This window comes from Ictidomys tridecemlineatus, chromosome 2, assembly GCF_052094955.1.
Source record: "Ictidomys tridecemlineatus isolate mIctTri1 chromosome 2, mIctTri1.hap1, whole genome shotgun sequence".
In the NCBI taxonomy this organism is placed as follows: Eukaryota; Metazoa; Chordata; class Mammalia; order Rodentia; family Sciuridae; genus Ictidomys; species Ictidomys tridecemlineatus.
Window position 1 is genome coordinate 91,279,950 of NC_135478.1, and position 26,958 is coordinate 91,306,907.

A 26,958-nucleotide genomic window follows, 5' to 3' on the forward strand; every position below is an offset into this window, starting at 1 on the left:
TGAATTGACTCTTTTGGGGGAATAAAATGAAATGCTACTTCTGTAAAAAGGATCTATTCTTTTTTTTAAATTTTTTTTATTTTTTTATTTTTTATTTTTTTTTAGAGAGTGAGAGAGGGGGACAGAGAGAGAGAAAGAATTTTAACATTTATTTATTTTTTCTTAATTCTCGGCGGACACAACATCTTTGTTGGTATGTGGTGCTGCTGAGGATCGAACCCGGGCCGCACGCATGCTAGGCGAGCGCGCTACCGCTTGAGCCACATCCCAGTCCCCAGGATCTATTCTTTTTAAAAAATATTTTTTAGATGTTGATGGACTTTTATTTTATTCATTTATTTATATGCAATCCCAAGCCCCAGCATCTAGTCTTTTAAATATTACAAAGGAATTAACATTCTGATTATTGAAGCATCACTTTCTACTGGCTTTAAAAAAATAAGCCTGTAGCCAATACTACACAAATACTATCGCAATGTCCAAAAATGATAATTGAATTAAGAAGGTTTTGGGGCTGGGATTGTAGCTCAGTGGTAGAGTGCTTGCCTAGCATGTGTGAGGCACTGGGTTCGACCCTTAGCACCACATAAAACAAATAAATACATAAATAAAATAAAGGTATTGAGTCCATCTACAACTAAAAAAAGTATTTTAAAAAAGAGAGGGGCTGGGGTTGTGGCTCAGCAAGAGTGCTCATCTAGCGTGTGCGAGGCCTTGGGTTCGATCCTCAGTACCACATAAAAATAAATAAATAAATAAAGATATTGTGTCCAACTAAAAAATAAATATTAAAAAAGCAGCTTTCAAACAAATATTAAAAGTAGATCACAGGTTGGGGTGGGGGGGCTGCTGGGGTTGTGGCTCAAAGTAAAGTGCTTGCCTAGCACATGTGGGGCCCTGGGTTCGATCCTTAGCATCACATAAAAAATAAATAAATAAAATAAAGGTATTGTGTCAACCACAACTAAAAAATAAATATTAAAAAAAAATAGATCATGGGGCTGGGGTTGTGGCTCAGTGGTAGACCTATCGTCTCGAATGTGTGAGGACCTGGGATAGATCCTCAGTACCGCATAAAGATAAATAAATAAAGATATTGTATCCAACCACAATAAAAAAAAAAAAAAGTACGGCTGGGTTTGTGGCTCAGTTATAGAGCACCTGCCCTGCATATGTGAGGCACTGGGTTCAATCCTTAGCACCACATAAAAATAAATAAGTAGAGATATTGTGTCCATCTATAACTAAAAAAGCAGAGCACACTTGGAGCAAAGAGATCTAAGCTTATGTACTTTACTTAGGGTAGAAACAAAACACATACACATATACAAATGTATATATTTATTTTATTTATTTTTTTTAGGATAGTTAAAAAGAACTGGCCTAAGATGGACATACTAACAATATGAAATCTAAGTTTTCAAATCTAAAGGCAAGATATTTTGAAAAATATACTGAAATCAAAATGAAGTCAAGCAAAGCATATGAATTTATTATCTTTCTTTAAGGAAAACCAAAGAAATCTTCAAGTACCTTATCCAAATGAAACAGAGGCTGGAAGCATTTTGAATTCTTGAATTTCATCAGGAACCTTATGCTAATTTTTTTAGCACATGATAACAACTACATTTTATGACAATTTTTATTCGTAAAATAACCATCCCAAACTATCAGATTATTTAAACCTATAAATAGATTTTTGTGGAAATAATAATCCTTTAGTATTAGAATGTGAGTACCTAATTAAAAAGAATAAATTTTGACACAAGACAACTATACAGTTTTAAAATAAATAACCATGATATATGCACCAAGTTTTATTTGCCTTCAAATTACATGAATAGAACAAATACGTTAGTCAAAATATTAAATTTTCTTGCATTTTACAGAAGAAAAAGAAAGTGAAGTGAAACTGTAGGAATTGCTGAACTTCAGATAAATGTTTCTTCAAAACAAGAGATATTAGTTCCTAAAAGATTCCTCTAAAGTTAAAAAAAGATTAAGAGAAACATTAAGCCATTGGGGTTATTACAGTTTTAAAAAACTACATGTTTCTTAATGGATATATGTTTACATTTACAGATAGTTAACTTAGTCTCCTGTCTCATAAAACTCAGAAGACACCATTGACGTCTAAACTAAGCAAAACTATAAAAGTCTTTTTTTATATTAAAAAAGCTTTGAAACCTAAATATATCCTAATTTTATTTCCCAAGAAAACTTAATAATGAATGGCTAATCAGAAAGCAAAATGTTGTACAAATCACTTTCAAGAAAAGAAATACATTATGAGATTATACTTATTTCTGGTAATTTCAACTAAAATCCCAAAAGATGACATACATATTCAGAGGATCAGTCGATCCTCTCCTCCCTCCTGAATTACCTGACCAATGGAGGTTTGGCTTTGTTGTTTCAGAAAGCACTGTTTTTTACATTCCATCAATTGTTCAAAATCACGCCACATTTTTGCTTGCTTCATGTTTGGACCATGACTTTCTCGTACAGCTTTTTGTTTTTCCCGGAGTTTCTATCATTTAAAAAAAATCAAGAATAATTAAATCTCAGTTATAGGAATTTATTTCTATTGTTGTAAGTCAGAGGAATATGGAATGCTTTGGTTCTCCTACAACATGTCGACTGAGATTATTAAAGCTAATTAAGTTTAAGGTAGATGTAGAACAACCTTATATTAAACAGAACAATATAAAAAAAAGAGAGGGGAAAATAAAGGGAATTAGGAAAATAGAATAGTGTAATGGTATAGAATACAGATTTTGGAAGTCAAAAGATGAGTCTTAACTTTAGCTTTGTCACTAGAGGAAGCAAGTTCTTTGAACCTGTTTTCTCAGTTGTCAATTATGGCTAATAATAGTGGACAATAAAATTATCTGGCCCTTATAATATTTTTCACATGTCAATATATATGAAAATACTTGCTAAGCTATCATATATTATGTATGTTGCTGTTATTACTAGATGTTATATTCTTCCTGAAACAGTATATGCCCTCTGTATGTTCAAACTAATCAATTATATACATATTCCTAAGGGGAAGACATAGGGATTATTTAAAAAAAAAAACCAAAAAACAAAAAACATAGCATTTAGTAGGCCAGAATCCTTCTCAGAATTTATTTTGTTACTAACAAACTAGAAAATTCCAGTTGCCAAAACTATTTTACTTGTTGATTCTAAAACTATAAACATAAGTAAAAAAATTTTTTTCAATTAATTACAAAATAATTTAGATTCTACATTATGGGAGATTAAGGAAGGCTGACTGAAAGGAAGGTCAACACAAACTCAAAAGACAATGAAAGATGTGGTAGAGAGGAGGTGAGGTGAGAAGGAGGAAGGAGAGGAGGGATGGGGGAAGGAAGAAGGAGGCGAACAGAGAGAAGACAACAACAGTGTACATATAAGGAAACAGTGTGACAGAAATATCTACACTGACATGGAGTATGAGGAAAATCACCAAGAGGGAGAGAAAAACACGCAAAGACATGGAAGCAGGTTACACAGAGGAACATCCTCATCTTTTCCTCTTTTAGCACAGGGTAGATCTACTAGCTAATCTAAGGACAAATGAGAATGGTGGTAGGTACTCGTCCAAATAAGAGGATAAACTAAGCTGAAGATTCAAGTCACTTATTAAATACTATCCACCCCAGCTATGGATAATGAAAGCAAAGTTAACAGTAAATAGCAAGAGAAAACAAAGTAGAATTAAAAATGTGTAAATTTAAAATATAATCAGCATAATTTTTATGCCATACCTAGCATATGAATACATCTATTTAAGTTTATATGTTATACATAATGTATCTTACAACAAACATTTTTATCCTCTTAAAAGTATTTGGAAAGGACATTAAAGCAAACCAAGAATTTTAAGAGTTCTGAGCATGATTTTAAATTAAGATACAACTTAAACTATAACTTTTTTGTATTATTGGAATAATTCCCTTGTCAAAAATCCTAATAACCTGTAAAAGTTATTTATTTATTTATTTATTTATTTATTTTTAAAGAAAGAGTGAGAGAGGGGAGAGAGAGAGAGAGAGAGAGAGAGAGAGAGAGAGAGAGAGAGAGAGAGAGAATTTTTAATATTTATTTTTTAGTTCTTGGCGGACACAACATCTTTGTTGGTATGTGGTGCTGAGGATCGAACCCGGGCCGCACGCATGCCAGGCGAGCGCGCTACCGCTTGAGCCACATCCCCAGCCCTCTGTAAAAGTTATTTAAAGAACCAAAGACAGAATGTGGATACTATTTTGTGTAAGAAATATTAAATTTAATTTGCTATACAACTGTATGTATGTTTGAAACCTGTAACTTCCTGAGTACAACTGACTTTAGTATATATTTGAAAGCTTATTGTCATTTAATACAGATTTATTTTGTTTTTAATTATGAAGTACAAGAAATTGTTTTGTTTTGTACCAGGAATTGACCTAAGGGGGCTCAAACACTGAGCCACATCCCTAGCCCTTTTTGAATTTTTATTTGGAGATAGGGTCTCACCGAGTTGCTTAGGGCCTTGCTAAATTGGGTTTCATTGTTCTTTAAAGGAAAAGGGGAGACTCAATTAGCCTGAGGATGTCTATGAATGTCCTGTCTACTAGTTAATCTGTGTTTGCCTTGAAAACTTAGATCTATTCTAGAACCTTTGTTTAAGATTAAGGAGCTTTGTTTTTTAAATGCTACTGTATGGAAATTGGGGAAAACCTAGTCATTGGCTCATTTTGCTTAAATGACAAATTGCTGCTACCACTTTTTATTTGGAGACAGGGTCTCACTATCCTCAAAGATTTGCAGCAGGACACTACATTGGAAGGGTAAAATAATTTTATTTTATTTTTTTTGGTGCTGGGGATCAAACTCAGGACCCTGCACATGCTAAGCATGTGCCCTATCACTGAGGCACACCTCTCCAATCAAAGAATAATCTTTAATTAGATCTGTTAATTTAATTTGGGTCTTTAATAGGAGTCAAGGCTTGACAAATATTTCTGTTCACATTGGTATCCATTCAGATATTTTTCAAAATAAGAGAATTAAAAGAATATTTTCATATTATTTAAAATGAACTCTTTGGATGCAAGTCAATTATTCACAATCATACTGAATCCCAAACACAAAATATTGTTTATAACTTTATTCAAAAACATGTCTTTAAACATGAACATTATTCCTTTTTTTTTCCTTAAGGAATTCTATAAAGGAATTGCACACATAGAATTCATAAGTTGTCTTGTAAATGAGGAATCAGCTTTAGAAAGTTTCCTTTAATTTATTTACTCTCATTAATGTAATAATTAAAAATGGCTATTAGCCATTTATTTACAAATCACAAACCAGAACAAATAAGTGCTTCTTAAAGAAATGGCTGAGTCTAGGTTTGGAACAGGATATGTATAAGAACTCTAGGTTCACCTTTGTCACACCAGAAAATAAAGAAGCCATCAAAGTCTACTGTTATTTCAAAAGGATTCAGAAACTGAATTCTAGAAACTCTCACTGCCCAAATAGGTGATAATTTGAGCACTTATAATAATAATAATTACAACAGAAATATACCAAAGATAGTCAATGTGGAAGTCATAGATACTTTTGAAGGATTCAACTCATCATTTTGAAAACCAGAAAAATGACAGCTAGTCAGTATAAATGCATTAAGACTGAAACAAAGCTTTTCTCATTTGTACTTTAAGAATGGACAAGCTTCAAGAAAAAAAGTGAGTCAAGTGGTTATTCTGCCTTTCTTATATGATCTGTACCTCAAGTTAACTAAATGGTTGATAAAGATTAGTTGCACTTTATATAATTAAATGGAGAGGGAACAACTTAATTAGAATGCCACCATTTTGCCCATCATGAATTATGTATCTAGGAATTGATTATGAATGTCTGCCTATATCACAAGAAGAAAGCCTTCTGATAGAAGAACCACAACCTATGAGGTATTCTTGTCAAATATCAAAAAACATTTAGAAATTCACAGGATATACTGGGGACAGAAAAACATTCTGATTGATATCACAGCAAAATTCAAAGTGTTGGAAACTCATCAGGACCAATGACTAGACTTTTTTTTCTTTCAACAAACTCCAAGGAAAAAAGATGGATGAATAAATTGGTGAAGAAGAGATTACATAGCAATGCAAGGAGTTTTATTAGATCTTGATTCAAACAAATGAGTCATTAAAAAAACAAAGAAACAGGGGCTGAGGTTGCAGCTCAGTGGTAGAACGCTTGCCTGGCATGTGTGAGGCACAGGGTTCAATCCTCAGCACCACATACAAAAATAAATAAATAAATAAATAAAATAATGATATTAAAAAAAACTGGTGAAGTCTGAAATAGATTACTGAATATTATGAAATTATAGTTATATTATTTTTGGTATGAGAATGTTTTATAGTTATCTTCAAAAGGAGTCTTTATGACACATACTAAAATATGACCAGATGAAAAAATTGGGGGCAATAGGTAAGACTATATATAAAGCAAGACTGGCCAGGAGTTTAATTATTGAAGATAAGTAATGGGTATACATGGATATTTTCTCCACTTTTTATATAGTTTTGAAATTTTCTATAATAAGATTGTTTTTTAACAATGAAGACTACCTCTACCTATTTAGCAACTACTCTACTGTTTTCTATAACATTTGTTTTTCTGAAGATCACCTTTAGAATATTACTTATCAGTTTCTAGGAGCTAATTTAGCTTTTATATAAAATCATAGACACATGTATATTTTATAATAATTCAGACCAGAAAATGTAAATAAGGACAAATAATTTTTCCATGAGCAATTTACTGAGTCAGATCAACAGCTAGTCAGTATAAATGCATTAAGACTGAAACAAAGCCATACTTTTCTCATTTGTACTTTAAGAATGGACAAGCTTCAATTTTACATATATATATATATATATATATATATATATATATAGTGTATAAATGAAATTATTTCCATGTTGCACACTCAAGAATTTTTACAGTGAAATTAGATACCCATACATGGTCAGCATTGTAAAAGAAAAATTGCAGCTGAACAATGATGATGCTACAAACTTGATAATTAGAAAATCTAAGAAAACTTGATTTTCAATAGTGAAACTAAAATAACCCTAGAAAAGAAGAAACTCAAGAAATTAATCAACTAATAAAAATATATGAACTCTTATTAAGATGCTGACTCATATAAGAGACAAGTGGTGAAATTTGAACATTGATTGGATATTTAAAGAAAGAGAAGATATGGGGATTATGAAACATGGTTAGCCTTCATCATACAACAGGCTTAAAATCACTGATGATGACCTCAGAACACATCTTGGTGATTTAATTTTTAAGTTTCTCATCTACCTATTTCAGTTTAAACATGAAGAAATAAAGTTGTTAGGGGGCTTATTCAGGACCCCAGTCAATAATCGGTCATCTTTCTTCTGACAGAGGTCTTTTTTTCCTCTAAGAATGACATGGTTAGTGTTGTTAAAGCATGTTGCTATATGAAGTCAATTCCAATAATTAATTGGTTAGTTATTTAATCCTGATGGTCAAGGCCTTTAGTACCTACCACCTCTTTTAGTAGGAATGGCTCAGAGAACTGAGAAAACAAGACTCAGTCATAAACTCCTATTTTAGTAGTCCTCAGATAATTTGGGGAGCTGAATATTTTAAGTAAGGTGCTGTAGTTTAGATCTTGAATATTCCCCCAACGGTCCATGTGTTAAAGCCTTGGTTCCCTAGGGTAGTGTTATTGGGAGGTGGTAAAACCTTTAGGAAGTAGGACACCAGAGGCATGCTCTTAAAGGAGACTGTGGGACCTAATTCTAGTCTTTCTCTATTGCTTCCTCATGAGGTTAGCAGTTTGCTCTGCTATAGACTCCCTGCCATTGTCGTCTAGTACTCTCGTCACAGGCCTGAAACCAATAGTTTTTTTTCAGGTATTTTGTTTTGTCAATAGCTAATCCATAAGGTTTTTCAGTTGTCTATGTTAAATGAATCAATGTTTGTAAAGGGCTTAAACCAGTACATAGAAGGCTTTGTCTTTATTAAATAAAATAAATGAATAACTATATGTATATTTCATAAATAGAAAAATGTGAGAATAATCTGAAAACTATAATAAGAATCTTATTCTGCACTGTTATTTAAAGCTAGATGATTTTTTTCCTCCAAAATTCTGCTGTAGAGTTAGGACTGTAGCTCAGTGGTAGAGTGCTTGACTAGCATGCACAAGGCCCTGAATTTGATTCCAAGCACCAATAAATAAATAAATAAAAATAAAAGAAGGCACAATGGATTTTCTTTCTTTCTTTTTGTTTTGTTGTTGTTTTTGTGCTGGGAATTGAACTCAGGGCCTCATGCATGCTAGGCAAGTGCTCTAGCACTGAACTACACCTGCAGCCCTGACTTCCTAAGGAACGGTCTTCATCTATAAAAAAAATTAACAATTTCCCTTAAAAAAAACTATACTATAACCTTTTAAAAAGAACAACATCATAACCATGAACTAAAAGCCTGAATTAGTTAGATATATTAAAAAGAAAAAAATAATTCTCACCTTTCCAAGGTTTTCTTGTTCAGCAATATTTTTGGTATACTGTTCCCTAAGGAGTCAACATAATGATTTAGTTTCAATTTACTTCAATTGATTTAATCATACAACTAAATTATAAATTAACAGACCTATCTAAATATATTAGTCAAAATAGTTTAAAATGGGTACTAGAGTCAGAATGAAATCCATTTTCAAACACTTTTTGTTTCCCTGTCTTCAATCAGTTCTAGCAAACAGTAATTTAAGGAAAAAAAAAAAAAAGAAGACAAAACATTGCAAAGGTAATTAAGAGAATTAAGATGTTAAGTGCTTTTCTGGTTATTATACCCTTAAAACAATGGCAACCTATTTTAAATTATACTTTAACAAGGCTTGCAGGAAGGAGAAAGAATACCCATTTTAAACATTAAATAGTATATAATTCTGCAATTCTATTTCTAGGAAATCACATGACAAAAAAACTCCCTCCAGTGCTTAGAATAGAAATAAATCTGCAAACAAACAAACTGAATGCCTATAGAGGGGAAAATGTTTATACAGATGTATTAGCAAATGTCTGTGAAAAAAAAATGGCATAACATACACCAAAAAGGCGCAGCCATGTGGACAGCATAAATTTCTGTGCACATTGTTTCATAATGATTACTTTTTGTTTTTATAAGTTTTTCTTTTGTAAGCTAAATAAAAATAAGTTTTTAAAACCTGTTTAGAAAAAGTTTTATTCTATTACTTTTATTTGTATTTTTTTTTAAAGAGAGAGTGAGAGAGGAGAGAGAGAAAATTTTTAATATTTATTTATTTATTTATTTTTTAGTTCTCGGCGGACACAACATCCTTGTTGGTATGTGGTGCTGAGGATCGAACCCGGGCCGCACGCATGCCAGGAGAGCGCGCGCTACCGCTTGAGCCACATCTCCAGCCCTATACTTTTAAATATATCAAATACTTCTAAATATTTTATATATACATATGTATATATATGTATATATACATAAGAACCCTAAACATTAATTCATTTAACATAGATACTATTATTCACAGCACTGGTAAATAAAATTGCACACCTAGCAATGGTTATAATCTGATGTATCTTCTAATAATGACCATTTTGTCCTTGAAGCTTTTCCTTCTCACTTCCTTCCTCTCTGCTTTCAGTTCAGTGGACAAGTACAAGCATATGTCATGCTTAGAGATGGTTGAACAAATTCATATCCAGAAGTCATTTACAAAGGACAAGGTTTCCTATAAATTTCAACACAAATGTACAAAATGTGCTAATTTTACTAACTACTTGGTCATACACTGGCAACCTCTTTAACATCTACAGACTAGGTGTTGCAAAATTTGGACTCATTTGTTCATTATATGCACTGTTTATCCAGCAAAACAAAATGCAAAAAAAAAAAAAAATACAGGAAAATGATGTCTTAAAATGCCTAAGTATGAATACACTAACACATTTCCTTTTTTTGCCCCCCTAGGGAGGGGGTAGTAGGGATTGAACTCAGGGGCACTTAACCACTGACCCACACCCCCATATCTTTTTTGTATTTTATTTAGAATCAGGGTCTCGCTGAATTGCTTAGGGCCTCACTAAGTTGCTGAAGCTAGCTTTGAACTTGCAATCCTCCTGTCTCAGCCTCCTGAGCCACTGGAATTACAGGTGTGTGCCACTGTACCCTGCACACATTACCTTTTGTAATTGCTTCCCTCCCACCTCTTCCACATCACTGAAAAAGTATAGATAGTACTATACTGCTCAGAGGTGGTTTAACAGTTCCATTTCCAAAAGACAGCATTTCATATGAATTTTAGCAAAAAGAAATTCACAAATTCACATATTTTACTATCTATATTTAACATGCATGGGCATTTTAATCATCTAGACAGATTTGATGTTTCAAGTAAGTTCTCATTTGTTCATCTTGCACATGACAGAAAAATAAGTTTTAATGTAAACATTTTTTAAAATGTCAAAAATTAAAAAAAAATTGTCTTGACCATACAAGACAAAAATAAGATATAAAGTGGGTGACATGTCAAGGACAAAAATTGAAGAATAGAGGACAAAGAAACAAATGACAAAGAATATAAGAGAGACTGTAGACCTTATATTTGAATGTAAATAGATTGTATTTAACAAAAGTAAACAATACAAAATTGAGACTCTAAGAAATAATAAACCAGAAGAGAAAATATAGCAGCCTAAATGAAGAGAATGCATTTGTGCAAAAAAGGGATACAAAAGTGAGTAGAATAGAGAGAATGGCAATCAAAAGTACCCAAGATCCTTACAGAGCTTAAGTCAAGGTAGAATTTATGCACAGGAATGAGGGTGGAAGAGAATAAATATATTCCTGATGAACTTAATTTTACTCTTAAAATTTATGAGACACTAAGTCAAACTGTTTGGTTTTCCAGTTTGCCAAAGAAAAACAGCTAGAAGGATATAAATGACATATTACTCAACAAGAATGTATAGCTCAGATTGCTTTAGATAATTTATTTATTCTTCTAGGCCTCAGAATTGTTCAAATTATTCCTACATTTCCAATTATGTAAAAATTTTTCAATATATTAACAGGCTTATTAATATGATATACATACTAAAATCTAAATTAATCCAATAGTTATTTAAGAAATAATTATGGGGGTCTGGGGTTGTGGCTCAGTAGTAGAGCACTTGCCTAGCTTGTGTGAGGCACTGGGTTTGATCCTCAGCACCACATAAAAATAAAATAAAGGTATTGTGTCCATCTACAACTTAAAAAAAAAAAAAGGACCTGGATTAAATAAAAAAGAGGGAGGGAGGGAGGGAGAGAGAGAGAGAGAGAATATTATAGAATATTAGGTGTTAGGTGTGCTCTGGGTTTCAAGTACAAAACAGGACAGACAGGGCCTGCCTTGCTCTCTAGGTATCATGCTATACAGTTGCCAAAGAACTGCTGTGTATATTCTATTACTTGATTCTATAAATGATGATCTCATTTTATAGACAATAGAGTGATCTGTCCAAGGTCACACAACTAGAAAGTGAAAAACCAGATTAGAAGAAAGTTTTATGATTCCTTCTCCAGTATCCTGAGCTAAGATATGTTGCCTTCTTAAGTAGCATTAAGAGCAAACAATTTTTCAAAGACAAGCTAATTTCTTATACTTTGGGGTTCACCGAAAGAACTGTAAAATTTGAAAATGGAATAACAATGTGGCTTAGTGGTAGATCGTTTGCCTTGCACATGTGAAGCACTGGGTTCAATTCTCAGCACCACATATAAATAAATAAAATAAAAGTCCATTGACAACTAAAAAATATTTTTTAAAAATGCTGTGTCCATGCTGATTCTAACCATATTAATACGTATTTTAGATACGTATTAATATGGTTAGAATATCATAATATTCTGGGCTGGGGATGTGGCTCAAGCGGTAGTGCGCTCGCCTGGCATGCATGCGGCCCGGGTTCGATCCTCAGCACCACACACAAACAAAGATGTTGTGTTTGCCAAAAACTAAAAAATAAATATTAAAAAATTAAAATCTCTTTCTCTCTCTCTCTCTTAAAAAAAAGAATATCATAATATTCTTATGTATTGCTATAATCTTGGCACAATATTTTTCCACAGCAAAAGTAGGGAACAGTGAAGGTTTATAATGATTTTTTAATGATGAAAAAGAACATCTTGCTAGAAAAATGATTAGAAAATCAATAGTTGAGAGCGGGATGGGGGTATAGCTCAGTTGGTAGAGTTCTTGCCTTGCATGTACAAGGCCCTGGGTTGAATCCCCAGCACAACCAAAAAATAAAAATAAAAATCGATAGTTCAGGAGCAATTATTTCTTTCTTTACTATTTATATTGATAATTCTAAAAGAAATGGAACTTAATTCTGTAACCTTTTTATTTTTTAAGAACTATTCTCATATCTTAGCATTGACCATATAGATTTATAAAGCAAAATTTGCATTCAGCAAAACAATCTGAATGAGGACATTTTTAGTTTAATGTGTGAGAGTATATATTAGAAAAAAACATTGCTCTGTTTATAGGACATTTTCAGTCTGGCTTGCATTCCAGTGTACTATATACATATAAACATTCAGACTCTGCAAAGACACTATTTCTTAGATTTATTTTTGTAGTATTAATGTATATGCCACTCAAAAAAAATTTTAAAAAAAATTTTAAATCTTATTATTATTTTTTTTGGTGTTTTTTTTTTTTTTTGACTTTTTTGGAACTGGGGGTCGAACCCAGGGCTTTGCGAATGCAAGGCAACACTTTGCCACTGAGCTACATCCCAACCCCCATCAAAATCTTAAATATAATCTCAAATAAATGTGAATCCTAAACATCAAGATCTTATTGGATTGTGAGAGCAAAACATTTGAATTGTGATGAGGGGCAAATAAAGCTTACGTTGTTCAATGACTGAATTTTATTATAGCTGGCAATTCAACTATAAATGAACTTTTTAAAGATATGATTTGATTTATTAAAGTATGCCACAAGCTAGGATTACAAAAAGAATCACCATATAAGGACTAAGTAGTATTTATACACTCTTCTCACTTTAAATGTTGGCACACTGCAATCACATCGTTTCTAGCTAAAATGCAGTCATCACACTGCACCATTAACAGGCAGATGATAAGAGTCCCAGCCATGTGGGGCTTTAAAAAGAAACGAATGTTAATGCTTATAAAAAAGCAACTATAGGATTGGGATGTAGCTCAGTGGTAGAGAGCTTGCTCATTGTATGTGAGGCCCGGGTTCCATCACCAGCACCAACACACACACACACATACAAAAGCAACTATAAAATTATACATATTTGGGGCTGGGCTGTAGCTCAGCCTGCCTCACATGTGTGAGACACTGGATTTGATCTTCAGCACCATATAAAAATAAATAAAGCTATTGTGTCCATCTACAACTAAAAAAAATATTTTAAAAAATATGTATTTCTGGAAATGAGGAGTTTTGCTTAATGGTTATAAAAGTTTGTGTTTGCAATGAGGAATCAGTTTTGAAAATATATAGTAGTGATGGTTGCACAGCATTTGCAATATAATAAGTGCTAATGGGAATGTATGCTTATGAAATAGTTAAAATAGTAAATTTTATTATACATATTTTACCATATTAAAAAAAGCAAACAAACAAGAAATAAAATACAAGTATTTCTATTTAGTAGCAGGGCTGGAATATCCAGAAGATGTTTAATAAAATTTAGTCCTAAACAATAGCTTACCATCTGCTTATTTAAATATTCTAAATATGTATAATTCTAGTTTATTTATTAAACTTCTATAAGTAAGAAATTAAAAACTCAATATGAAAAAATATCACTTGCCTAAATGCCTTCCTTTTTTCTTGTTGATCAGAAGAGACATATGCCTTCATCTCATCAGTAGCACGACGAAGTTGAACTTCTAGGTTCTAAATAGAAAGACAAGTTTCAGGAAAATCTTTGATTTAAAAAAAAAAAAAAACTCAGAAAAGTTTCTGATCCACTTTGTCTTACCTTAATCATACAATTTGTATAATGGTATTTACTCTCTTCTTGAAGACATTCTTCACGGAGTCCTCTAACTTCCTACAATTAGTTTAAATGGGCAACATTATTGAAAGAATAAGACAGATGAAAAAAGGATGACTTTAAATGTACAATAAAAGAAACACCAGACAGCCATTTCTTCTTCTGCAATTATAAATCTTTTTTACTGACAGGTTTTTATTTTTTATTTTTAGAGATGATGCATATTACTCCAAAACTTGAGGATTCAGTTGTTCATTTATTAAGTTCTACTGTGTCCAGCACTGTCCTCAGTGCTGGGGACACAGCAGGGAATAAGCCAGACAGGCTCTTATTTAAGTAAAGGAGATAGGCTGATGTAAACAACAACAACAACAACAACAACAAAAACATGAAGTGAAAGTGATTGTAGATGGGAATTAGTGCTACAAAGAAAGCTCAACAGTAGAATGTGATATGGAGACAGGGTGGGCCAGGTTGGGAAGGAGTATAGGGTGCTAAGAGATATTTAAGAGGAAGTGATTTGTAGGCTAAAACCTGCTTGATGAAAGAAGAGAGTAAAACAAAGAGTGAGGGTAGAGTGCCCCAGGCAGAGGGAAGAGCACATGCAAAAGCCTGGAGGTGAAAATGAGCTGGACCTGTTTGGAGTTCAGGAACAAAGCCTGTGTGGCTACCCACATGGATGAGAATCACAGCACATGGATATGAAGTTAATGAGGCAGGTGGGGCCTTGTATACCAGTTTGGAAGTCAGATCTTATTTTATTTTTTTTGGTACCAAGGACACTCAACTACTGTGCCACATCATCAGCTCTTTTTTAATTTGAAAATTTTTTTAGAGACGGGGTCTCACTAAGTTGCTTAGGTCTTCATTAAAACTAGCAAAGGCTAGTTTTGAAACTTGCAATCCTTCTGCCTCAGCTTCCTGAGCCTGTAATTACAAGGCGTGTGCCACTGCACCCAGCTGGAAGTCAGATTTTAAGTGCTACAGGAAGCCAATGGAGGATGGTTTAAATTTTAGACAGGTTTCTTTGACTACTCTATGGAGAATGAAACTTAGGAAAACAAGTGGAAGCAGGAGGGCAAGTAGAAGATTACTGTGGGAAACCTTGCAAGTGACAATGGACTCTGGACTTTGGCAGTAGTGGTATAGATGAAAAAATTTAGTGTGTACATATAAAGTTTAAAGAAACACTTCTGAAGCTTGAAAGACAGGTCAGAAGATGATGATAAAGACTTGGGAATCTTCTGACACTGATATAGTGAAAATGTGCATACATAGCAGTTTTTGCTAAATTGTTATAATAAAAATTGTCTTCTTACCTGTTCTAATTTGGACCGATTGCTTTCCAGGCCTGCTGCACAGCTATCATACTGGGATTTCTTTTCGTCACACTCCTGGGTTAGTTCCTAGTATGAAAAGGGCAAATGATTGAGTAAGTGAAAAACAAAGGCCTAAAATGTGGCTCTGAAACAATGCGTGCCCTTGTCAGTCTTGTAACTTAACTCTAAGCTTCTTGGCATACTTAAGAGTTATTTATACAACAATCAGACATTTGAGAATTATGACAGATGGAAATGCTGATAAGAATAATAGCTACCATGTAGTGAATTGTGTGCCAGGCTCTTTATTAGGAGCTTGGGATACAAACAGTGAACAAAATAGCCCCAAATTCTTCCCCTCAAGTAACATTCAAACAAGTAAACAGGCTGCTGGGCGCTCTGATGGGCAAATGCAAGGTGCATAGGAGCACAGAGGACTCTCACACACCCCAGCCCAGGCTTAGGGATCAGTGAATGTGACAACTTCCTGGAGAAACTGAGCATAAGGATTAGTAAGATTAGTCAGGGGAAAGGTGAACAAGGGGAAGAGGATATTTTTAAAAAAAGAACACTATGTATGAAGGATTGGAAGAAAGAACAAGAACAATTAAGGAACTTACAAACTGTTTATTAGGCTGGAGTGGGTCTGGGAAGTAGTGAGAAGGGAGGATGAAGGCTTAGATAAGGGCCTGATCAGAAGAATTTTCTAGTGTGTTTGAACTGGACCCTTAACAATAAGTGAATCTCATAAAAGTTCATTGAAGGGCTATTACTATCCCACACAATGCTTGGAGAACATTCAGGGGGGGCATATACCTTGCCAAAGATATACTGCTGGAAAGGGGTGGTGTCAGAATTTGAGTTCAGGCCATTTTCAGTAGTTTCAATGTTTATTCTAATGTAATATTTTGAAGGAGATTACCTGAAAATCTGCTGCAAAACCTAGAAATGATTAAAGTATTGAAAAAATACTTGATTAGGTTCATATTCTTTTAAATACAGAGCTGAACTGAATTCTCAAGGAAGTAAGAGGAATCACCAGGGTCGTAAACAACAGATGACACAGTGGCTACTCTTGGTGAAAGGAGTTGAAGGCAGTCAATCCTGGTAATAGAATGATTTTTGATGTCCAGACAGGGCAGAAGAATACCTTGGGCCTATGCAGGAAGTTAGAACTGAGGGTCCTGTAATAAATCCAAACTGCCTTCAACTTAGGACCTTGTAAGTAAAGGCTTAATACCAGTCCCTGAGAATGACTCTGGTTTCACATAATACAGTTTCCTTGGAAATGGAAGACTTACCATAGATTAGTAATGTTGTGTGTGCTGCCTTTGTTGTCCATACAACAAAGAATTGTATCTGACTTGGGGTGACTAGTATAAAAGATAGTGTGGGAAAAGGAGCTGTGGCTTTCATTTATCAAAGTGACCTACAGCTATAGCTATGACTCTCAAGGGTAACAGTCATATACACCCTAAGTGGGAGAAGGAGCAGCAGATGTTCTTTACTTAGGTAGCTGCTGGGCCTCTTGAAGAGATGAAGATGCTATAGTTGATGAAAGCCTTTTTGGTTGGTCAGTCTTATAGTCAAGCTGATCATTATGCAACTCTAGTGCTGCAGAGACAGCAGAAAAGGAAAGGAGACCTGAAATCAGGTAGGCCTGAGGTTAGTATTTACCCCACCGCATGGTCTAGGAACTCCCAAGATAAGCTCAAAATTAGCTCCAAGCTTGTGTTATTTCTAAAAACCCTGGCAGAAAAACTTCAAATCCATTCTGGAGGGACACATATTCCACCTTAGCTGCCAAGATTCAAGAGACAAAATCATGTTAATGGCAGGCTGACAGTCTCAAAGCAGAAAACATGTAAGCAAACAATTAATACATTAAGGAGTAAGAATCAGAAGATATAAATTACAGCAGGATCACACCTCAGAAACTTTGGATCCTAGAAATAAGCTCATTAAATAAATATGCTTAAAAAACAAATAGAAAGGATTAGAAAAATCACACTGAAGAAAATCAAAATGAAAAACATAGTCACAGAAATTAAAGTGGATAGAATAGATCTAAGATTAGACACCAGTGACAATAAAAATATTGAATTAGAGAAGAGAACTGAAGAAATTACTCAACATTCAACATAAACAAAAAGATGAAAATCATGAAACTGAGGTTAAGCAATAACGAACAGAATAGGCATGTATAACACATGTCTAAATGGAAAACAGACTAGAAAAAAAATGGAGGAGAGAATATTTGAATGAATTATATACAATTTTTACAGAAATAAAGACACAAAATAAATTCTAGATATACACTTAGATTATGGTAGCAAAATTAGACACCATTGAAGAAAAAGATAAAAACATTAAAACCAATTATATGAGCAAAATGGCCCAAAAAGAAAAGATAAACTGATAGCAGACCCTTCAATGCATTAAGAGAAAGCAGTGAAAAGATATTTTTTCTGCCAATCAAAATCCCAACAGCATTACTTGTAGAAATAGATAAAGCAATCAGAATAGCAAAAGCAATTCTAAGCAGGAAGTGTGAATTAGGCAGTATAGCGATACCAGATTTCAAACTATATTACAGAGCAATAGTGACAAAAAAAGCATGGTACTGGTACCAAAACAGGCGGGTGGACCAATGGTATAGAATACAGAGACTAATCCACAAAGTTACAACTATCTTATATTTGATAAAGGGGCTAAAAGCATGCAATGGAGGAAGGATAGCATCTTCAACAAATGGTGTTGGGAAAACTGGAAATCCATATGCAACAAAATGAAACTGAATCCCTTTCTCTCGCCATGCACAAAAATTAACTCAAAATGGATCAAGGAGCTTGATATCAAATCAGAGACTCTGCGTCTGATAGAAGAAAAAGTTGACTCCGATCTACATATTGTGGGGTCGGGCTCCAAATTCCTTAATAGGACACCCATAGCACAAGAGTTAATAACAAGAATCAACAAATGGGACTTACTTAAACTAAAAAGTTTTTTCTCAGCAAGAGAAACAATAAGAGAGGTAAATAGGGAGCCTACATCCTGGGAACAAATTTTTACTCCTCACACTTCAGATAGAGCCCTAATATCCAGAGTATACAAAGAACTCAAAAAATTAGACAATAAGATAACAAATAACCCAATCAACAAATGGGCCAAGGACCTGAACAGACACTTCTCAGAGGAGGATATACAATCAATCAACAAGTACATGAAAAAATGCTCCCCATCTCTAGCAGTCAGAGAAATGCAAATCAAAACCACCCTAAGATACCATCTCACTCCAGTAAGATTGGCAGCCACTATGAAGTCAAACAACAAGTGCTGGCGAGGATGTGGAGAAAAGGGTACACTTGTGCATTGCTGGTGGGACTACAAATTGGTGCGGCCAATTTGGAAAGCAGTTTGGAGATTCCTGGGAAAGCTGGGAATGGAACCACCATTTGACCCTGCTATTGCCCTTCTTGGACTATTCCCCGAAGACCTTAAAAGAACATGCTACAGGGATACTGCCACATTGATGTTCATAGCAGCACAATTCACAATAGCTAGACTGTGGAACCAACCCAAATGCCCTTCAATAGATGAATGGATAAAAAAAAATGTGGCATTTATACATTATGGAATATTATGCAGCACTAAAAAATGACAAAATCATGGAATTTGCAGGGAAATGGATGGCACTAGAGCAGATTATGCTTAGTGAAGCTAGTCAATCCCTAAAAAACAAATACCAAATGTCTTCTTTGATATAATGAGAGCAACTATGAACAGAGTAGGGAGGAAGAGCAGGAAAAAAAAAAGATTAACTCTAAACAGAGACATGAGATGGGAGGGAAAGGGAGAGAAAAGGGAAATTGCATGGAAATGAAGGGAGACCCTCATTGCTATACAAAATTACATATAAGAGGTTGTGAGGGGAATGGGAAAATAAACAAGGAGAGAAATGAATTACAGTAGATGGGGTAGAGAGAGAAGATGGGAGGGGAGGGGAGGGGGGATAGTAGGGGATAGGAAAGGTAGCAGAATACAACAGTTACTAATAGGGCATTATGTAAAAATGTGGATGTGTAACCGATGTGATTCTGCAATCTGCATTTGGGGTAAAAATTGGGAGTTCATAACCCACTTCAATCTAATGTATGAAATATGATATGTCAAGAGCTTTGTAATGTTGTGAACAACCAATAAAAAAAAAAGATATTTTTTCTGACCAAGCCATTATTCACACAAACATCCCCCAAAAAGGTTACATTATTTGTTGTAGTGATTCTTTACTGAGAGAACTACTAAAGAATACAAAACAAGGAAAGCTGAAATTCAGGAAGAAGAAAACAGGATCCAGAAGGAAGGAGTAGAATATAAGCAGCAATGGTGAGAACTGCTAACTATCTGGATAAATCTAAACAGGAAATGATTGTATAAAATAGCAATTATAATAACAATGACAACTACTTTTAGAGATAGAAATAAGAAGGAAATAAAATGCCAGAGACTAATAACATCCATTCAAGATAGGAGAGGGTGTTAAGTTACTCTGCTGTCCTATATTGCTAGGAGATGCTGACTAACTCTTGACTTTGTTAGATCTGGACTAGATGTTAAAAACTTAAGAGTAAATCATATCAGAATCAAAGTAGAAGAAAAAAAAAAGATGTAAAAGAGAAACAAAATAGGATTGGTACAATGGGGGGTTGAAAAAAAGAAATTAAACTGAAACAGTAAATGGAATGAACAGAATTTTTAAGAATCCAAATGTATCAATAACTAGTAAGTGCAAATGGGACTAAGTTCTCCAATTAAAAGATTCTCAAAGTTGATGTAAGAAACCCCATTCACATAAAATTTAGCTATATGGGGCTGGGGTTGTGGCTCAGTGGTACAGCGCTTGCCTACCATGCATAGGGCACTGGGTTCGATCCCTAGCACCACATAAATAAACAAACAAACAAACAAACAAACAAACAAATAAATAAAGGTATAAAAAAATCTAGCTATATGCTATTTATGAGGCACATATAGAACAAAACTAAGGACACATGAAACTCAAAGGGAACATATAAAAAGATGTACCAAATAATGCTAATGATAAGAAAGTTGGCATATCTGCTTTAATAGTAGGCAAAATAAGCCTCTGAGGCAAAAAGCATTACCAAGAGCCAAGAGGGTTAACAAATACAAATAAAATATATATTTTACTAGGAAATTTTTTTTTAAAATAAGGTGTTTTTTCTTTTTGGGTATAGTAAAATACACATAAGATTTACCATCTTCACTATGTTTAAGTACGGAGTTCAGTGGCATTAAGTTCATTTACAATGTTGGGCAACCATCACACCATCAATCTCTAGAACCCTTTTCAACTGAAAAACTTTCACTGAGACTTTTTGTCCATTAAACAACAACTCTTCATTCACCAGGAAGTTTTGAATAACATAGCAAAAAAGCCTGATCTGTTGAACACATAGAATACAAATGGAAAATAGACACTCTTGATAAGATCAAGTCACTAAAAAAAATTAGGCTGGCCTCCGACCTCTTGATAGCCACCTTTAACTCTAGAAGACTATATAGCTATGCTTTAAAACTCTTCAAGGAAAGAAAGCATGATCTAGTAAGCTGCTGTTGAAATACGTAAGTTGCACCTAGGTGTCCATCAAGGGATAAATAAAGAAAATGTGGTGTATATATACAATGGAGTTTAATTCAGCCATAAAGAAAAATGAAATTTTGTCATTTGCAGGAAAATGAATGGAACCAGAGACCATCATGTTAAGTGAAATAAGTCAAACTCAGAAGATTAAGGGTTGTATGTTTTCTTTCCATATGCAGAAGCTAGAGAAGAAAGAAGAAAACAAAGGTGGGGATGGATCTCCAGAAAATCAAAGGGAGATCAGTAGAGAAAAGGAGTAAGGGGTGGGTAGGGAAGGGGGAAGTGCTGGAGAATGATATTGGCAAATTATAATGTTATATTATATACATGTATGAACATGCAACAACAAATCCCATCACTAAATACAACTATAATGCCCCAATGAAAATGTGGGGGGTGGGGAAGAAATATGTAGACTGCAAACTCATGCAAAAACTAATCAGGGAGCATTTTCTTCTGAGGCTTTTTTGAGGACCTCTGGAAGACAAGTCCAGACAAACAAAGAGAAGTGAGATAAAGAATAATTCAAGGGGGCTGGGGATGTGGCTCAAGCGGTAGCGCGCTCGCCTGGCATGCGTGCGGCCCGGGTTCGATCCTCAGCACCACATACAAACAAAGATGTTGTGTCCGCCGAAAACTAAAAAAAATAAATATTAAAATCCCCCCTCTCTCTCTCTCTCTCTTTAAAAAAAAAAAAAAGAATAATTCAATACTGGATCTAATAATTAAGGCTTAAAGCCAAAAACAGAGGGGAAACTGGGGTAACAAAACAGAAAGTAACTGTTATTTCCCTGACAAGGTAGAAATGATCGAACAAAAACTGCAGGGAGGAAAAAGGAAAAAGAAGGTGGAAGACATAATTAAGCAAGCTGGGTTTTTTTTATATTTAGTTTTTTTTTTTTTTTTTTTAGTTGTAGTTGGACACAACACCTTTATTTCACTTGTTTACTTTTGTATGTGGTGCTGAGGATGGAACCTAGGGAATCGCATGTGCGAGGTGAGCACTCTACTGTTGAGCCACAACCCCAGCTCTCTCATTTTTTTAATTGCTGGAAGTAGGTGAGGGACTGTCAAATGACATCATTTACAGCTAACAAATCAAGTCATAGTATAAGCATATCCAAGGTACAAAAGCACATACTAAGAAAGGTAATATAATCAACTAAAATTAGGTACTAGAGGAGTATGAGGAGGGAAAAGAAAAAAAATATTAACTTCATCATTTTACAATAAAGATTAATAGATACCATTATCGATTAATGATAGTGTTGGAAATGTAATTGTTAGAATAAAACCACAAATCAAAAGAACTTGCCTATGCAATCTGCCAGCTATGTGACCTAGGGCACATCCCTAACCTCTCTGTGCCTTCATTTGTTCATCTGCATAAAGGGGAGTCCCTACTTTATTGGATTGTTAAATGAGTAATGTCACAGTGTATGGCACATGGCTAGTACTTAATAATTATGATTATTATCGAATTCATCATTATCCCCAAGTTACCACTGCTGAGTGAGGTTGCTGAAACTTTCCTGAACCAAAATGTTCTCTGATTGTAGTGTCTCTCTACTTGTTTCAGATATACTATGGTTCTGATTCTTGGATTTCCCTGAAAGTCCACTTTCTTCATTGTCCTAAGTAACCTTTCAATAAACTCTTCATTTAAAATGTAAATGGATTTAATAAAAAACTAGTTACAAATAAATTTATTGGCTTACTAGTAGGAAGACATCTTATCATAACTGGAAATACATATAATCAGTCCTTTTGTCTTTAAGTTGCTTACTTAGGGAAACCATTAAGAAAATGAATGAATTGGAATGCATCCATGAAAACAACTACTGATGTTCTCAATGTGAAAAGACTGTTCAAAATTTTCTTTCTGGCCAGGCATGGTGGCACATGCTTGTAATCCCAGAAGCCCAGAAGGCTGAGGCAGAAAGATTACAAGCCATAATCAGCCTCAGCAACTCAGCAAGGCCCTAAGCAACTTAGCAAGACCCTGTCTCTGGATAAAAAATATAAAATGGGCCAGGGATTAAGTGTACCTGGGTTCAATCCCCTGTACAAAAAAATTTTTAAAAAATCATCTTTCTGAAACTTCTTCCTGTCATCACTTCATCTCTGCTTCTTTTCTCACCAGTTAGGTATATAATTCTGATTATATATTTTTCTTAAGATGGATTATCTGTTGTTTTCCTTGAATTTCTTTACATCTCATCCATTAGTGATGAGATGTAAAGAAACTCATGAACTCCAGGGAGCAGGAGCTTGTTGTCTCTTCCATTGTGATAGCAGTGGTATGTAATGGTATAAGCAGATTTGAAATAAAATGATACATATGCTAGAATCAAGCCCCAAGTCTCTAACTTACTACTAATCTACTTGGATAAGCCACTAAACCTATCTCAGACTCTGGCATTTTCTATTAAAAGGAAATTATGTCTAAGTGATTTCAAGTTGATATGATTTTTCATTTTGCTTCTCCAACTCTGATGAAGAGTTTTTTAGTTCTACATCAGGCATGTGCAGCACAGCTCACCTTCAAACTTAACAATACTACAGGAAGAGTGATGAAATAATTGCAACTGTAAAATGGTGGAGGCCACCTGACCTAGATTTGTGAAAGGCATTAACTTCTTTTCTTTTTATGGTTCTGGGGAGTGTGCCCAGAGCCCTCTATCACTGAGCTACACGGCCAGCCCTTTGTATTTTGAGACAGGGTCTTGCTAAACTGTCAGGCTGGTCAGGCTGAACTTGTGATCTTCTTGATTCAGCCTCCTAGGTAGCGGGGATTATAGGTATGCTCCACTGCAACTGGCTAAGACTAACCCTCCTGTTTATCTTTAAAGCAGTGGTTAGAATTCGCTTCCAAGTAATGGTGTTTCATCACTTTTCATGCCTCCCAGCAAAGTGAGTTTCAAAGTTAATTTGTCACTACTTGTTGGCAGACTCTTGAGCTTTACTTGGCTATAGAAGGATGTGGCTTAATATTTACAGATATGACATGCATATGATTTAAAGGAAAAAGTCTCATCTGGTTGCATCTGTGGATTTCAGTTTAAATTCCTGCTTCTCTTCCTTTCCCAGCTTTATGACAAACTTAGTACCATAAATTAATCCAAAAACTTCAAAGATAACATTATTATTATTATTATTTGTTTTCTATAATTACACAAATAAAATATTCAGTAGTCTACCTAGTATATCTGAACAATACAGAACATTAAAAATGTCACAAAATCATATTCCCTTACTTGACATTTTTGACGCAATTGTCGAAGTTCTTTTATGACTGGGGCTAAAGCTGACTTCTTTTCAGATACCAGGGAATTCAGTTTTTTTACCTGTCATTTAAACAAAAAACACAACATTTTAAAAAATTTCAAAAGAAAATATTGCTTGCATAAAAATATGTTGCAGTGTTAAAGAGTATAAAAACTATAAATTACTTCAGGGCCAGACAATGGGAAAGGGACTTAGTAAATTTTGATTCCTCAACAAGATGGAATACTATTTAATCATTCAAAGTGTAAATTATCAAGACTGTAAATCATTATGGGAAAATATTAAATGAATAAAATATATTCCAAAGTTGCCTATACAAACTATAATCATGTTGTACTATTTAAATATATGGTTTGTAAGTTATATAAGATATACATAAATATGAACAGCATGATATTAAAAATACTTAATAACTGAATGGCACAACTAATGACCAATCAGAATAGATACCAGTCATAGGGACAGAGCCCTGGAGGCTGCCTCTGTACTAAATGCTAGTTTTTTTAACAAGTTAGATTTTGGTAAAATTCAGAAGACTCTAGAGGAATATCCAATGTAGACAAGGGTACTCGAAGAGTTTGGGGCACAGCAGCTATTTATCAACAAGGAAAAATTTCAATATTATAATGCCTGATGAAAATGTGCCAGTTCATTTTAACTGAACAAGAGCCCTGAATATGAAAAGACACTAAGGACCTACATTAAAAGGAAATAATTTTATTAGGCAGGGTAGTATAATTTGGGAAAACTTATTTTTTTGTAAAAAAATTTATTCTTTTGCTATATATATGTATCTAAAAATCATACATAAACTATTAGAAGTTGAACATCCTTATTAAAATGGAAAAATTCAAAAGAGATTGACAAAAATAGAGCTAGGTACAGTGGCATATCCCTGTGATCCCAGAGGCAGGAGGCCAGCAAGTTCAAGGCCAGTCTCAGAACTTAGTGAGACCCTGTCTCAAAATTTAAATAAATAAATAAATAAAGGTCTGGGGATGTGATTGAGTAGTAAAACACCCTGGGTTCAACCCCCAGTACCACCCACCCTCAACAAAAAAAGAGAGAGAGACTGATAAGAACAGCCCAAAGAATATAAAACATACTGTACAGAAAAGAAAATCTGAATGTTTCACTGAAAATAAAACAAACACAAAAACATCTGTTTTCTAGCAATAGAATAAAATAAAAGAACTAAAAAGAAAGTGTAATCACCATTTCGGACATATCATCTAAGGTTCGTCCTTTCATTTCATCAACTTCACTCTTCAGTGCTGATACCCTTTCTAGCTCTTCTTGGGTATAACTATATCCAGATATACCTTTTTTTTCCTCAATAGTTTGCTGTAAGAAAGACATAAAAAGGTCACAAAATGGGTATCAAAATTTTGCTGGTTTCCATATGAAGTAAAGCAGACTTCATACTTTACAAAAAAGTTATATATACTAAATTTGTTTAGAATTCTAAAGGACAATCTCAAATGACTTTGAATATTACTTCATCCAATTACATGCCTTTCCATGTTACCAACCTATACTAGACTTCACTATGGTATCCTCAGGTGCATAGTAATAATGTTATGTATTTAGTACAGAACCTGAAACACAGGTTATACTCAATAAATATTTAATAAATGAATGAATTCTCAGGTGGTAAGTGGTTCTTGCATTTGGTCACTTATCCAATATTTATTATACGTCTATCTGTGCAAAGCACAGTTCCAGGCACCAGAATATAGCAGTGCACAAAAAGGGGGGGACTCCTTCCCTCACAGAGCCTACTTGTGGAAAAAATAAGCAATGTAAATAAATAAAATACATATGGTATGAGGTAAGAATGGGGTTGGAATCTTAAATCATAAAGTGATTAGAGAAGTTTTCCTGAAGTGACATCTGAGCAAAGTCCTGAAGGAAACAAGGAAGTGAGACTCCGACAAAGGAATAGAAACAGGAGTGTTAACTTTAGGAGAAAATCTGGAGAATGTAGCACCCTAGAGACAAGAGAAGAAAAATTTTATAGGAAGAAGTAGTGATTGACTATTGTGGGAGGCCAACCTTACAGGTGACTGAGTTACACTCCCCAGCTGGGTGCTGAGGTGCTCAGTGACAGAAATGGGTGTGTTTTGTTACAGTCCCATGGGTGAAGCTGTGTTCACCTGTTCCTTTGTAATATAACCCCTTGCCCCATTTAGGATAGAATCTTCCATGGAAGTGCCTTGTGTCCCCTCCTCTTACTGTGCCCTTGGGTGTGGCCTACCCAGGTGTCAGTCAGCCTGCTGACAGTGGACATCATGAGGATAGACTCTGCCCCTGAAACCTGACCCCTTGCCTCACTTGAATAGCTTCTCCTCAATAAAAGGGGTCAGTGCGTGCTCTCGCTCTCTCTCTTTCTGCGGACCCTTAAGGTCAGAGGAGCCGTCACAGCAACCCCAAAGAAAAAGGTATTTGTGTCTCTTGTGTGGTTATTTCGTGCAGCCCAGTTAGCCCAGTTTAACTAGAGTGACCCCTGAGCCTTTTAGTCTTGAGAACAGAAACCCGGCAGTTGGCACCCAACGTGGGGCATGCCTGT

The 26,958-nt window shown here is 34.5% G+C and overlaps 1 protein-coding gene across 3 annotated transcripts in view; it reads right to left on the minus strand.

Moving 5' to 3' along the window:
* Positions 1 to 1,804: 1,804 nt before the first annotated feature.
* Positions 1,805 to 26,958, minus strand: part of Ift81 (intraflagellar transport 81) — a 73,734-nt gene continuing 48,580 nt past the window's right edge. For 2 of the 3 annotated variants that reach the window (XM_078039188.1, XM_078039186.1), the window contains 7 exons: positions 25,605 to 25,733; positions 24,359 to 24,448; positions 15,437 to 15,523; positions 14,103 to 14,174; positions 13,932 to 14,017; positions 8,582 to 8,627; positions 1,805 to 2,530 (listed from right to left, as the gene is read on the minus strand). In XM_078039188.1, coding sequence (XP_077895314.1) covers positions 2,348 to 2,530; positions 8,582 to 8,627; positions 13,932 to 14,017; positions 14,103 to 14,174; positions 15,437 to 15,523; positions 24,359 to 24,448; positions 25,605 to 25,733 — 693 coding nt within the window. In that variant the 3' untranslated portion in view covers positions 1,805 to 2,347. The remainder of the gene's footprint in view (positions 2,531 to 8,581; positions 8,628 to 13,931; positions 14,018 to 14,102; positions 14,175 to 15,436; positions 15,524 to 24,358; positions 24,449 to 25,604; positions 25,734 to 26,958) is intronic. The other variant, XM_040289493.2, reaches the window with a different exon arrangement.